The sequence below is a fragment of the Trachypithecus francoisi genome, unplaced genomic scaffold, assembly GCF_009764315.1.
Source record: "Trachypithecus francoisi isolate TF-2019V2 unplaced genomic scaffold, Tfra_2.0 Lachesis_group4, whole genome shotgun sequence".
Lineage (NCBI taxonomy): Eukaryota > Metazoa > Chordata > Mammalia > Primates > Cercopithecidae > Trachypithecus > Trachypithecus francoisi.
This window is the reverse complement of record NW_022681469.1, coordinates 54,036,658-54,051,305: the sequence shown is the minus strand read 5'-3', so window position 1 is coordinate 54,051,305 and position 14,648 is coordinate 54,036,658. Positions and strand designations below refer to the sequence as shown.

Sequence of the window (14,648 nt, the reverse complement as noted above, 5' to 3'; positions counted from 1 at the left end):
AAGCACTCGCTGAATGAATCCACAGTCGTCTCCTGCCTCAAACATAGGTCTAGCAGGAAGGCTCTTCTGGTGAGAATACTTTACCCCCGCGCAAAAAAAAAAAAAAAAAAAAGAAATATCAAAAATTTAAATTTTATGAAAACCCGAAGACTTTGTTTTACAAACATATAAATTATTTTATTTACAAAGCCATGTTACAAAAAAAAAAAAAAGCAAAAAAAAAAAAAATACAATCGCTTACTGGAGAATATTTCCAGGCCTGGTGAGGAACCATGGCAGTATCAATAGATACATGTTTGTTCTTTCCTTTTAAAACTGTAAGCCATAGAATTTACTATTTACACCTACTTTAGACATTTATTCTGCTTACAATATCACAGGCATGGAATGAACTCTATCTGATAGTGCTAATACATAAAGGTGCGGGACGAAGAAGGAAAATACTTAGTGTTACAAAATATGGATTGTAGAAAAGAAACCCACTCCACAAGTGTGGCATTTGTTTAGAATGATTGGACATGCTTTCTTCAAAATTTTTCTGGAAAAGGTTCTAAAATCGGTAGTAGGAAAGGACAAATGAGCAGGTGCAAATTCTTGTCTGTGCAACAACAGTTATTTAATATACCCCATGACTGACCAGCTACGTAAAACCCATAGAGTTTTGTTAAAGTGCCATGGGCCGACAGCATAACAAAATATAAGGTGTAAATAGAAAATTTCTTTTTTTCCTTTTTTAAAACGAGTTCACTGAGAATCAGCAATAATAGAATATGCTGTATAAACTATTCTCTACAAAGATTGATCAGCGTTATTTACAATTGGTACATTGATACAAAAGAAGGCATACAAGTTATCCAAGTCGCTTTTTTTTTCCTTTTTTCTTTTCTTTTTTTTTTTTTTTTTTTTTTTATGGCTGACAGGTCTATGCATTGCGTTATGCTTAACAACCAGAGCTTTCGAGCCTTTATGGCTGGCGACAAGTCAGGAGATCTTCAGGCAAAGAGGGGTGTGTGCAGTCAAGGGGCTGGGAGAGAAGACTGAGTGGGTGTGCAAAACAGAAGGACCCAGAGGACATCACCCTAAAAATGTTTTATAGGCTGCTCCAGTTTAACTCCATTAAGACAAACCCAAAAAGAACCTTTTATTTGCATTCCGTTTTTCAAGCTGCAAGTTTTTAATACATCACTGTAAAGTAAACCTGCGGTTGGTTGCAAAGGAAGAATACCGTGGGCTTTCCCTTTTTGCCCAGTTTTCCAGAAACGTCCTCACCTTGGTCATAGCCAGTCTTTTGACAAAGTAAGCAGCATTCGATGAGGGGGTGGGGGGTGGGGGGGCTCTTTATTCCAGCTTCCAATTCAAGATGTAGAGAGCTACAATGTCTAAACCTATTGAATTGCTCCTTTAGTCCTTGAGACATTATTTCTCAGAAGCAGCCACTTAATCTCTCAACCTTTGTTTTCCCTCTTTGACTATAAGAGTTTATAAATCAGAGGGTTATTTTCTTGCGGAGATTTTGTTTTTTTACTCCTGCAAGTTTTACAACTCAAAATAAATTATAAAAAACAACAGACCTCTGAAACCCAACAGGACAAAATTGTGCAAAAATAACAAAGATATGTACATACTTTTCAGTCTGAAGAAATGTACAATAAAAACATAATTCAAAGAACAGTTTAAAAATATAAACATTGCTTAAACTTTCCTAAGTTTCATATTGTTTCTGAAACTATTCTGGTCAGTTAGCTCTGTAATATAGTAAAACATAAATTATTACAAAATTAACACTATAAAAATTTACTTTAAGAATATCTTCTAAATTTTTTTTCAAAGGGTCTAACCTTGTTTATAATTTCTTAAACATTTATAAGTCTTAAAATCTGCCTTAACTTTTTTTTTTAAAAAGAAAAAGTAACAATCGTCCCTTCACTTTGCAGTCTCTTTCCCCAAGACGTAAATAAACCAGCATATAAGTGCACTTTTAACACTGCAGAAATAAAAATGAAATAATCTGAACTAATGTCCTGGTACTTAACATCAACTCCTGATTTTTAAAAAAATCATTTTATATGAAAAAATTTAGTAATCCTATAAGAAACACTCAATGTCAGTGCAATTCCATTGAGGCAAATCACTCCATTTGCCTCCCATCTTTGCAATTCCAATCGTGTGGTGAAACCTAACAGTGGTCTGATCTTTGGGTTGGGGGGATGGGAAAGAAAAGCAAAACTTCTGGTTGGGGATGAGGGTTCTGCCCAGCTGTGAAACTAGCATTCATTTCTGATTTAGGGATGAAGCAAAACCTCCCAGTATCTCTGCTATACATCGTATGCAAAGTTACATGATTAATAGCACAGAACACCTATTTTATGTTGTGAATTCCTTTCCTGATTATGATTCCCTACTAGAGCTGATGATATTGCTGTTTTTTTCAAAAGTCCAGTGTAAATAGTTCTATGGCTGCAGGGGTCCAGCATGGCTCTTCCAAATGGCTGTTCTTCACTGAGCAGTGGCTGTCCTTACCATTCCTTCTTGGGGATGGCTGTCTCTAACACAGCAAAAGCTGATCCATGGGTGTGCTGATCCCACCAGATCCCTGTGGCCCAGGGCATGGGGGTGGGTGGGAAATGCTATTATTTATTCTCACAAAAGGTTTGACACATACCCTTTTGCGGAAGCTCTCCCTGGAGGGCTCTTCCTAGCCCAGGAAGGCAGCCTAAGAACCTTTAGCAGCTGTGGTCACCGTGCCTCCTCATGGAGTGGCTTTCTGGGTTCTCATGACCTTTTTCCTGGGATTTCTCCCTCCTAGCTCACCCTGCTGTGGGCATTGGCACACTGATCCCTGGAAGGGATTCTGTAGATTCCTGACCAGCTCAGACCACCACAGTCCCCAATTTTTTTTTAGGGGTCATCTCCTAGCCACCCTGCTCTGCTGGCTGCCACCTTCCCAAACCTGTTCTGGCCCCTGTCCCTGACTGGTTTATCCTTTTTGAGCTGCACAGCTGGACAGTGGTATTAGGTAAACCACATGACTAAATGGCCACTGTTCTCAATCTTGCTTCTAGCATTTGGCGCTAGCCATGGTGGGCTGTGGAAACCAGATGAGGGAACCCCACCCACCCTCCAACTCTCCAATCTCAGCTCCTCCCCAGCAAACTCCCCTCTCCCTGCAGGCAGTCCTGAGGGGATCCTATGAGAGCCAGGTCCTTTGAGGGCCAGTGAGGACCCGGAGAGTGGCAGATGTGGGGACGGAAGGGATCGGGTGGAGGGGACAGGAAGAAAAAGGGCTCTGCCTGTGCTGAAGTTCAAGAGCTTCAGAGCATGCCAACCTGAACCAACATCCTGGTTGGATGTTGTCCAACAACATCCTGTCTGCTGTCATGGCTGGAGCAAAAGGATGGTACAGTAGCAGCATCAGGAGCTAGGGGAATGACCCCAAATTTGGAAGAATGTAAAAACATGGCAAATGAAAGAAAAGACAACGGAAACCAAACACTGGAACTGTTTTCTGTAAATCTCAAATTCACGTTCTTTTGCCTTTTTCTTTAAAACTAAAAATTGGTCAATTAAAAAAGAAGAAGAAGGCCAGAGTCACAGGGAGTACACAGAAAACAGACTCTCCCTCCAGCCCACGCCCCTCCCTCCTCCTCCCTGTGGCCTCCTGGGATGGGATTAGGTGGCCTGGAATTGGTGTGGAAGTGGCTTCATAGTCTTATTATGGAAGAGTCCTTATCCTGCCGGTTCTGTTTGTGTTCTTCTAGGAAAGAAAAGAAAAATTTGTTTCAATACCATACAATTGAGATTACCCATGAGAATTTAAGGATGGAGCCTCAGTTTTCTCATCTATAATAGAGAGGACAATATCCCACCTCCCGTATCTGGCAAAGGGCAGCTGAAATAGCAAATGAGATGATGGATCTAAAGGATCCAATAGGAAATGAGGTGATGGATCCATGCGTGTAAGGCAGTCACAGAGGTCCTCACTGTGGAGGAAAACACAAGGACGAATGCCATGGACATTCCTGGGAGTCCTCTGTGGGAGAGTGGACAGAATAATTGATGCCTTCATTTTTGTTCTCCATTAGTTTACCTTTTCCTACCTAACCTACAGAGGGCACAGCAAATTATCTCAGGAAGGAGTCTAGTGTTGGGTTAAACATAGAGGCTTTGGAAAGAGAGATTTTGGGTTCAAGTTACTTGGCTTCTTAGTGTAGCCATCTTCATCTGTAATCATCTCGTCCCTCACAGTGTTGTGAAAAGGTTTAAATGTGTGTAGTGTGTGTAAAGGACATAGTACATAGCCCTCTCTCTGCAGGCAGAGAGTGCTAAACAAGTGGTGGCCATTATTGTGTTTGTCAGGGCTGATTGCCGGCGTTTTGGGTTCCCAGCAGGTGTACCCGGAGCTATAGGCACATGCAAGCCGTGTTTGGTGAGGGTGCAAGAGGCCTCATCAACAGAGGCTGACGGTCTGAGTGTAAACGTGCCTCCCCACCCCAGCACACATGATGAGCTGCCAGTGTTCTGGCACAAAAAGGGCTCAAAATGGTGAGGAGACTCTCCCTGGCCTGGGGATACAAAAACCATTTCCCCATAATCTTCACCCAAACTCTACCCAAAATGTGTGAGAAAATCCCAAAGGGCAAAACAGAGACACACACGTAGATATTTTTCTATTTGGTGTCTACAAAACATGCGGCACATCTAAGGCAACATAACAACACAGTTATACACACACGCACACCCACACGCACACCCACACATCTTCCAATCATGTGTAAGGGGCAAAAGCCACCCCCAAATCCTTCCTTGTCTGCCCTAGACACATATGCACACACCCCATTGAGAAAATCATTTGTCACAGGCGTACACATCAACTACTCTTATACCTCAAGTTTATAAAAACTACTAAGTCTACCCTGAATACTGCTGCCATGAAACTGCATCCTGAATGGCGGCTGTAGTTCGCCAGAGGCTTTTGAGAGAGTGCTGATGGACAGACACCATGGGCAAGGCCTCCCCCTCCTCTTAAAAAAATTTTTTTTTTTTTTTTGAGACGAAGTCTCACTCTATTGCCCAGGCAGGAGTGCAATGGCGCGATCTCAGCTCACTGCAACCTCCGCCTCCCAGGTTCAAGCAATTCTCCTGCCTCAGCCTCCTGAGTAGCTGGGATTACAGGTGCGCACCACCATGCCCAGCTAATTTTGCATTTTTGGTAGAGATGGGGTTTCACCATGTGGGCAAGGCTAGTCTCGAACTCCTGGCCTCATGATCCGCCCGCCTCAGTCTCCTGAAGTGCTGGGATCACAGGCATAAGCCACCGTGCCCGGCCTAAAAAAAATTTTTTTTTTTTGAGATAAGATCTCCCTCTGTTGCCTAGGCTGGAGTGCAAGGTGCAATCACAGCTCACTGCAGCCTCAACCTCTCGGACTTAAGTGATTCTCCTGCCTCAGCTTCCTGAATAGCTGGGACTATAGGCATGTGCCACCACGCCTGGCTATTTAAATTTTTTGTAGAGATAGGGTCTCAAGCCTAAGCTGGTCTCAAACTACTGGGCTCAAACCATCCCCCTGCCTTGGCCTCCCAAAGTGCTGGGATTATAGGTGTGAGGCACCACACCTGGCTGGCAAGTCCCTCCCACTTTTTTTTTTTCTTGAGATAGAGTCTCACTCTGTCACCCAGGCTGGAATGCAGTGGCGCAATCTCGGCTCACTTCAACCTCCACCTCCCTGGTTCAAGCAATTCTCCTGCCTCAGCCTCCCGAGTAGCTGGGACTACAGGCACGCACCACCACACCTGGCTAATTTTTGTATTTTTTAGTAGAGACGGTGTTTCACTATATTGGCCAGGCTGGTCTCAAATTTCTGACCTCATGATCCACTCGTCTTAGCCTCCTAAAGTGTTGGGATTACAGGCATGAGCCGCCGCGCCCGGCCGCAAGTCCCTTTAAACCACATCATCTTCTTTAATTTTCACAATAGCCTTAGGAGGGAAGCATCAATTTTGCCTTTTAATGAATGAAAACAAAAAAAAAAAAAACAGACTTAGAGAAGTAATGTGCCTAAGCTCGTACAGCTGGTAATAATAGCTAACACTTGTGGGTTTACTGTGTGCCAGGCATTTTCTAGAGGCTTTACATCAATAAGCTAATCCTGACAAAATCCATAGAAGGTAGGGGCCAGTATGATCCTCACTTTATAGATGGAGGAAATGGAAGCACAGAGAAGTTAGGTAACTTGCCCAAGGGCACACAGCTAACTAGAAGGCCTAGGTTTGGAAGCCAGGTAGCCATGCTCTCAACTGGAGATGAGGTTTGAATCAGGGTCTGACCCCAATGCCCAAACTCTTTCCACTCTGCTGATGACCATATGAATTTTTGTCCTCCCACCCCCACCCCACCCAGCCCCCAGCAACTTACCTGTCGGCTGTGTCCTGGGCTGGATATACTTGAAGGATTGGATTGTGACAAAGCTAGGCTGCTATTTTTCCCAACCTGAAAGACACCATTGAAGCCCCACTCAGACACACGAGCCAGCCTGGGAAGGGCCCGCCGATGCCACATGTTCTAGGGGAAAGAAGGGCTGCACAATGCCTGCTTCATTCCCTCACATTGGCTTGGAACTGGTGTTTCCATCTTAAGTGGCAGAGAAAATGAAAATGTTGCAGAGCGTGCCTTGAGGGATGCCCTTTCCTTCCCAGAGTTAAAGTGGAATGGTGGGGACTCCTCATACTGCTCCCTAGATGGCTGGACCCCAACAGGGAGGGATGAGGATGAAGGCATCTGGTGGAGAAACCTGGACCCTCCTGGGAACTTCACTCAGTAGAGGCTGGGCTTTTCTACCTGTGGCCAAAGGGTCACACAGCTCATCCACCTCTGACCCTCCATCCCAAACCCATCTTGTTTTCAGCCCAGACTCCCTCAACCTGGCTGCAGATAAAACACCTGGATCTTTTGCTGGGTCAGTTTTCCTGGCTAGGAGATGTAACGCACATGCGACTGTTCTTTAGGAAAATAGCACGATGGCGCTGGGCTTCTCCTTCGCATGGAGGGAGGACAGGAACGCTGTGCATATGGGTGTGGCCACTGTGCCCTTCCCCTTCCTCTGGGACTGTTCTTCACACAATGGGCCTGGTCCTTGGGGAAGCTGATGCCAGGCACTAACCAGTCCCTGTCTAGTCTGCAAAGGCAGCTTGAACTTTCATCCTATAAACTGCTCCTCTTCTCCATTAACTTGCCTTTATGTAAAGACATTTGCCTTACATTATTTTATTTATTTATTTTTGAGACAGAGTCTTGCTCTGTCGCTCAGGCTAGAGTGCAGTGGCATGATCTTGGCTCATTGCAACCTCTGTCTCTGGGGTTCAAGCGATTCTCCTGCCTCAGCCTCCTGAGTAGCTGGGATTACAGGTGCGTGCCACCCTGCCCGGCTAATTTTTGTATTTTTAATAGAGACAAGGTTTCTCCATGTTGGCCAGGCTGGTCTCCAACTCCCGACTTCAGATAATCCACCCACCTCGGCCTCCCAAAATGCTGGGATTACAGGTGAGAGCCACTGCACCTGGCTACATTCACAGTCTTGATTTTTGTTCCGTTTAATAGCCCTGTAGCAACTTCTGGCCTTATACCAACCAGATACAATTAAATGGATCTCCAAATTGTTCCCAAAGTAAAGGTTTATCTTGGATTTCTCAATCTCATGCATTGACCCCTGATCTCCTAGCAGAATTAACACAGATCCCAAGGTCCTTTGCCTTTCTTTAATACTTGGAAATCACTGGTGATAAAGCCTTTTCTTAATGCCCTAGTGACAAGCACCGAGGTATCACCTGCATTAGAGAACCAATGCTGACCAGATCCAAGGCAGCCATTAAATGCATCCGTGTTTTTGAATTCCCTCCTGATGAGCACTTGGCTGCTCCTTTCACCACTGCTTCTGGCTGACTCGGCATTTACTAAGCATTTCCTACAGTCCTGCAAAGAATCAAAAGAGCCACATCTACTCAACACAGAGGGACTCTGTTAATGGCACAGAGGCTAAGAGGCCAGACTCCAGAGCCAAAATGCCTGGGTTTAAATCCTAGCCTAACTATTGAGTCGCTGTGTGACTTTGGGTGCCTTGCTTAACCTTCCTGTGCCTTGGTTCACTCATCTGTAAAAGGCGAATAACAGCAAGTAATTATAAAATGAGTTAATACACCTGAAGTGCTTGGAACAGAGGCCATCACCTACGTGTTAGCTGCTGGGACTGTATCTAAAATGAATGAGATACCACGGCCTTGCTGTCCAAGGTATGGCCTGGGAGACTGTCAGAAATGCAGACTCCTAGGCCCCTGCCCAGGTCTGCTGACTGAGAATCAGAATGTTCACTGGCCCCCCGGAGTTATTCGTGTACATGTTCAAGCTTGAGAGGCCTTGGCTCTGTCCTCCATCCTGGGCCCTGGTGTGACACCCACCAGCAGTTTAGCCTCCCAGGAGAGCCCTGTGGGTACCGGCCTGCCTCCCTCACACCCCTGGCCGTGGGGAGTCAGAACAGTGCCCTCGGCTCAAGTGAGAGGACCTGTGTCTCCCCCTCCTCTCACCTTGGCCTCGGTTTGCAGCTTGTCTGGCCCTTGGGTTCCAAACTTGCTGTTTCTCTTGTGTTTGTGATTTGTGACTCCCCCTCAGGCTGTGCTCTTCGTGAGGTTATAACAAGTCTCATAAGTGGTGACATAAAACATTAAAATATCTCTTGACAACTGCCTCCCATTGCTCCAAAGTCCTCAACTCTAGGTGGGGTTGGGCTTGGGGTTTGGTTCCCTTGATGCTGCGTAACGGTCTCTGGACACACTGCCCTGATGGGTCCAGGCTCCCGGGCGGGTTGCCTGGCCCTCTCGTCAGACCTGGCTCCGCAGAGAATCCGAGGCTGGGCCCTTCCCCACGTCTGCTCCCTTATCTATATGCCCAACTGGCCCCAGAGGCTGGGGTGGGGGTGGAGGTGGGGGTGGGCTTTCCTAAGTAGCCCCTCCAACCGGAGGTGAAGGACTAGACTCAGGGATGAGAACAGAGCTCAAGGGAAAGAAACATGTATCCTTCTCAGACCACGCAACACTCTTTCAGCCTCCTCACCATACACACTCCTATCTGTACCATGGCATTGAACACTTCTTTGCCAGCTGGTGGCAGTTGCAGTTTTCCTTTAGGAAGGAAAGAGTTCTATCAGGAGGAGGTGGGGGTCGAGGCAGACTAGGAAAGTGGAAAGGACAGTCACCTGGGAGCCGGGCACAGGCGCTCCCACTCCCAGGTGGGACCCCGGGTCAGCATTTAACCTGCCTGGGCCTCAAGGTCTTCCTAAGGGGGTTTCAACAGATCAGATCAAACTTCTTAGCAACAGAACTCTTTACTGACAATGTCCTCAGAACCTCAAAAGTGACCGATGTGGAGTGGGGAACTCAGAATCTCTCTGTGCCTCAGTTTACTCATCTGTGAAGTGATAACTGCACCCACTGCACTGGGGTGCAGTGAGTGGGATTCAGTGAGGTAATAACCGTAAAGTGCCGAAAACAGCGCCGAGCACATAGTGAGTAAAGCAGAGGGTGAAACTGCCTTCGGGGAAAACGAGAAAAGGAGTCAAGCTTGTGTTACCTGTCAGAGCCGCCCGGCTAAGCAGGGGCGCTGCCCAGCTCCCCCTGCCCCCCCAAGAGCCGGTGAAGGCGGTGCCAGGAGGTCCCTTACCTGCCGAGAGGAGGTGCTGTTAACGGGATCGGGCACCGGTGCGAGAAGGCTGGGCGGGTTCTTTTTGTGAACGCTATTCATACCAGGCATTTTAGTGATTTTACAGGCTTTGCTACTAGAACTCGAGTTCTTACGCTTTTTTCCTTCTGATTTGTCAAAAGAGAGGGGCAGAGAAGACACAGCATTGTGTGAGGCCAGAGAGAGGTCCCCTGTGTGGAGCGCAAGGGAGGGCACAGAGAGGGGACAGGAGTCACTGCTGCCTCCCACCGCGCCCACCTGTCTCACTATGTCCGCGGGGCCGCCGGGCAGCGAGGTCCGTCCTGAGGGCTCCAGTTTGGCACTGAGTGGGCTCACCCCATTGTTTGAGTTGTGCACAGACAGATTGTTATAGGGAGGGGCCGCCTGATAGGAGTTCAAAGCAGAACTGGCATTCAAAACACAGTTCTTTTTGTGAGGCCCTGACAGTGGAGACGAGAGGGATGTCTGCAAGGATGAGGAGGAGGAGGAGGAGGAGGAAGGTGAAGACTGTGGCTTCCTCTTTTTGTTACTTGGAGACTCGTCGCTACGGGTGGACAGGTCTTTGACTTTTGAGGATTTGCTGGTTTTGGTTTTGGATGGCTTGTGGGATGGGGAAGGGATGACGGCTGGTATCGGGGACACAGCGGATGGGGCCTTGAAGGTTGAGTCCATGATGCTGAGGGTTGCGGCCACATGAGGGAAAGCTGTGGTGTGGGACATGAGGGCGCTCGGGTCCGGCGATGTCACGAAAGCTGCGTTTGAGAGCATGGCTGATGTCATTATGTAAGAAGAGGTGAGCCTCGAGCTGATGGGAGCTGAAGGAAGATACACAGCACTGGGGTTGCTGAAAGGCTGCAAAACGGATGCTGGAACGGGGTTGGTGATGTGGGCTGCTGGCGAGGGCAGGGGGCTATCTGCCGCAGGAGGGATCTTCCTAAACATGAGAGAAGAGTGAAAGAGAATCAGTGAGACACCGGGTTGGCATTGCTTAGGAGGCTCGATGACGTTTGAGCATCAGGGCTCCAGAGGACACCCCGGCAGAACCAGACGATGGAGAATGGAGCCTTGAAGGATGGGAGAATCTGAAGCATGGCCCCTCCTTATGGCACCCCCCATTGCAACATCCAGCAACCTAATTTTCATCACACTCAGCCTTTCAGATCCTTTTCTCCAGGCCTGGCTACTGGAGAAGGCCTGATTTTGGTTCATGAATAAAAGGTCAATGTTATTTAGAATAGAAATTTCCCCAGTATTCTCTCTCAACCACTGCCACCCCCCCTCCCCCGCAACTCTCTTTTTTTTGGGCAGCGATGAAGGTGGTTTTTAATGAGAAGTGATCATTTCACATGTAGGTCCTGGTTGCAAGTAAGAAATGTGAGGGCAGGGCTTTGCTACCTGGACACAGGGGCCAGAGCTTCCCCCCTCCACCCACTCCAGCTTCTGCCCAGGGACTCTTGGGGCTTTCCCCACCCTGCTCTGGGCTGGAGGCAGTTAAAGGCCAGCATCCTCCTGCCTTTGCTGTCTGCAGCCTCTGGTTCCCTCCACAGAGAGCCATTTCCACACTGACTCGTGGCTGCTGGCTCCTGGTGGCTGGGCCGTGGACGGTTAGGGGTTTGGGAATGGTGAGATGGCAAGTTGCCCATTCCCAGGACTAGCTTTGTTTTTTCCTATTCAGCCCACTCTACCTTAGCTCTTGCTCAGAGGAGTTGTCTGGGGTGTGGCTTTAGCAGGTCTTCCTGTTCTGTGTTAGGAAAAGGTGAGTGTGGGGACCCTCATGTGTCCAGGGAAGGAGATCAGGGATTTCTAGTTTGTTCTGAAGATAAATGTAGGATGTGGACAGGAGGAGAAAAACAGGAGGGGAGGGGAAACCCACTGTTTTCTTCTTTGGTCTTCTTGGAGCTTGGGGGGTGCCTCAGAGCAAACTCCCTGGAGCCAAGGCCAGCACTAGGCTGTGGCTTCCTCTTGGGGCCTCCCTGCAAACTCCATCTTTTGATTTGCACTGGGAGTGACTCCTTCCATCCTACAGCCTGGGATGCTGCTGCTACTACTCTGGGGACCGGGAGGAGGCAAAGCGGCCACAGGGACATTTGTTCTTGAATTTGCAGGAAAGCACATGGTCCTCGGGAGCCAGGTAAATGTGTTCAAGCTGGTCCTTTCCCATTTCTCACCTTGCTCCCTCTCCCGGTTTCCCTGGGAAATCATTTTCACTGTAGCTGGGGTTCACTAGCGATTAGGAACTAGCTTTCCTTCTTTGAAAGCAGCACATGAAGATGAGCAGGCCCAGAGCCTGTGCCCCAGTGGGCTAGAACACATGCAAGACAGGGCCTCACACCGTCCTTTCTCTTCTTTGGAGGCCACTCTCCCAGCTGTAGCGTCAGGACCAGGTGCCAGGGAACTCTGGGAAGAGGCATTGCTGAGAGATAAATGTCTCTCCTAGCATTCCTCTCTGAAGATTCTGCTTTTGGCCTGCACTTTGGTGGAGCCTGTGACATCCATCTTTAGGGTAGAATCCAGAGGAATCCTTGTCCTTGAAAACGTCAGACCAAAGGGATCAAATATAAGAGAAAATTGTTGCCAAACTCACAATGGCCATGATGGCGTTGAGAATTTACATTCTCTCGAGCCTAAAGAAGGTAAGAGATCCTGTCGGCACTCAGCAAGGTGCCCCATAAATACTTGTTGCAATGAATGAATGAGTGAATGAATGGATGGATGAATGGGTAGGTGGATGGGTGAGCAGGTGGATTCTCAGCAGCACCACACCCATACGGTCAGGGACTATGCATGGTGGGCAAGGACTCCCATATGATCAGACTGGAAATGTCTACACACATCCTTAGAACTGTCTGGCCCCACACAACCCCTTCCTAACAGGGGAAGGGGACATTTCTTAGAGGGGGAGACCCCTCCCAACTTTCCGGGTGCTTTTGTTGCCTTGCTGTGGTACTACAGGCAACCCACTCCATCTTTCCTTGACTCGTTTGCTTACCCACTAAAGTATAGATAGAAATACATGTGGGCAGAGGTTTGGCAGTTACTTGTAATAAAAAGTTATTTACAAATACCAGATGGCTCATTTAGAGAGGATTCCAATCAATGAATTTGAATGGGATCCATTTTTTTTTTTTAGACGGAGTCTTGCTCAGTTCCCCAGGCTGGAGTGCAGCAGCACAATCTCAGCTCACTGCAAGCTCCGCCTCCTGGGTTCATGCCATTCTCCTGCCTCAGCCTCTTGAGTAGCTGGGACTACAGGCGCCCGCCACCATGCCCGGCTAACTTTTTGTGTTTTAAGTAGACACGGGGTTTCACCGTGTTAGCCAGGATGGTCTCGATCTCCTAACCTTGTGATCCACCTGCCTCGGCCTCCCAAAGTGCTGGGATTACAGGCGTCAGCCACCACATCCAGCCTGGATGGGATCCATTTTTAATGTCTCAATTTATAATTTTCCAATTAACTAGTATAAATTCATGCTTCAACTTGTGCTGACTAACAGAGTTGAAGTCCTAAATCTTACCTGGCTGACACTCAGGATTGGGATGGGTGCTCTTTTTAGGAACACTTTCTATCCCTTTCTTGCCTCACTAATCACAAGGGGATAGTAGGGCAGGAAGGAAGATAAGGCACGGGAGAAACAGGGTGAGGGGCATGTGGCAGCTCCCTGTCCCCAGGAGTCCCTTCCCCGCCGAGGCTAAACAGCTTATGTGTTTTTCTAGGTGCTAAATGGCAGTGGATTTCAGCTTTGCTGGGCTGTGTCCTGGTGTAAGCTTTGCACACTGGCCCAGGGAAGTCCCACACTAAAGCCCACAGATGCAAATAAATTACTGACAGTGCCCAACCTCCCCTGCCAGGTGGCATGGAGGTCCAGATGCTGACCTGGCTGAAAGAGAATACTGTGTTGGCGGCTCCTGATGCAGAGTTAAATGCTTGTTAAAGAAAAAAGAGTCTTGGCCGTTCCTTTTCTTCCTAATGTCTTCCACGCCCCCATCGGCTGCCATCCCTCCAGGTTCGGGCCCGCCGGGGCCTGGGGTTTGGGCAGCAAGGTTGAGAGGGTAGCGGGGTGCTACGCTCTCCAGAGTTGACACCCAGGCAGCCCCAATGTTGCTCAGTGACAGCAGATTGGTTAGGCAAGTCCTGAACAGGGGGGAGGGACCTGATGCCCTGTGGCTCGGGTTTCTGTGCCTGAGGAGGAAAGGAATATGGAGCTTGAGCTGACAGGACACCAGGGAGTGAAATACAGATCAACACATTCCTTCCACGTGTCCGGGATTGACACTTCCATAACACAGGGAGCAAAGAGCTGCGAGGATCACCAGGGCTGGCCGCCATCGTGGGGAACAAGCACAGAGGCTCAATCACCAAGTAACTGAGAGCATGGTCACCCCACGTGCAGCACCAATTTGTTGCTGTTTGGAATGGACACAAGTAAATACCAAGGGTGCCCTTTAGACACACTGGGCAGTCACTTAAATGGGAAGAAATGATAAGCTTCTCTTGTGGCCCTTACCTACCTTATAGTAAATGTTAACATTTAGTACTAAGTCTGCCATGAGAGCTCAATTCAAACACAAATGGGGCTCACTTCTCCTAGAAGTCCAGGTCTGGAAGCTCTTTAGGCTTCCAGAAAGGGGCCTAAGGTGTCGTAGCTGCCTGGGGGAGAGGAGGAAACCTGGGAAAGGGGCAAATTTTGACTTCTGTTCCCTCCCATTTCTTAGGAATCCCTTCCTTGACTCTACTGGGCCTCAGTGGGCAGGTGGGGGCCCTCAGCTGTTGTCCCTCCTGGACAGTCTAGGCCCAGATTTACGTGATCTGTGACTCAAATGGATGATGATATCTTGAGAGCTCACCTTTGTAGGAGTTGGGGATGGGGATACCCAGTGGGCCAGCCTTATATTATCTAGTGGTCAAAATGGTAGCCACTTATGT

At 48.1% G+C, this 14,648-nt stretch overlaps 1 protein-coding gene across 14 annotated transcripts in view; it reads right to left on the bottom strand.

Annotated features, from left to right (window-relative positions):
- Nucleotides 1-835: 835 nt before the first annotated feature.
- The window catches only part of ATXN7L1 (ataxin 7 like 1), a 271,184-nt gene continuing 257,371 nt past the window's right edge, over nucleotides 836-14,648 (bottom strand). For 8 of the 14 annotated variants that reach the window (XM_033195036.1, XM_033195035.1, XM_033195032.1 and 5 more), the window contains 4 exons: nucleotides 13,599-13,904; nucleotides 9,707-10,658; nucleotides 6,413-6,487; nucleotides 836-3,754 (listed from right to left, as the gene is read on the bottom strand). In XM_033195036.1, coding sequence (XP_033050927.1) covers nucleotides 3,713-3,754; nucleotides 6,413-6,487; nucleotides 9,707-10,658; nucleotides 13,599-13,904 — 1,375 coding nt within the window. In that variant the 3' untranslated portion in view covers nucleotides 836-3,712. The remainder of the gene's footprint in view (nucleotides 3,755-6,412; nucleotides 6,488-9,706; nucleotides 10,659-13,598; nucleotides 13,905-14,648) is intronic. The other 6 variants (XM_033195039.1, XM_033195047.1, XM_033195034.1 and 3 more) reach the window with 5 other exon arrangements.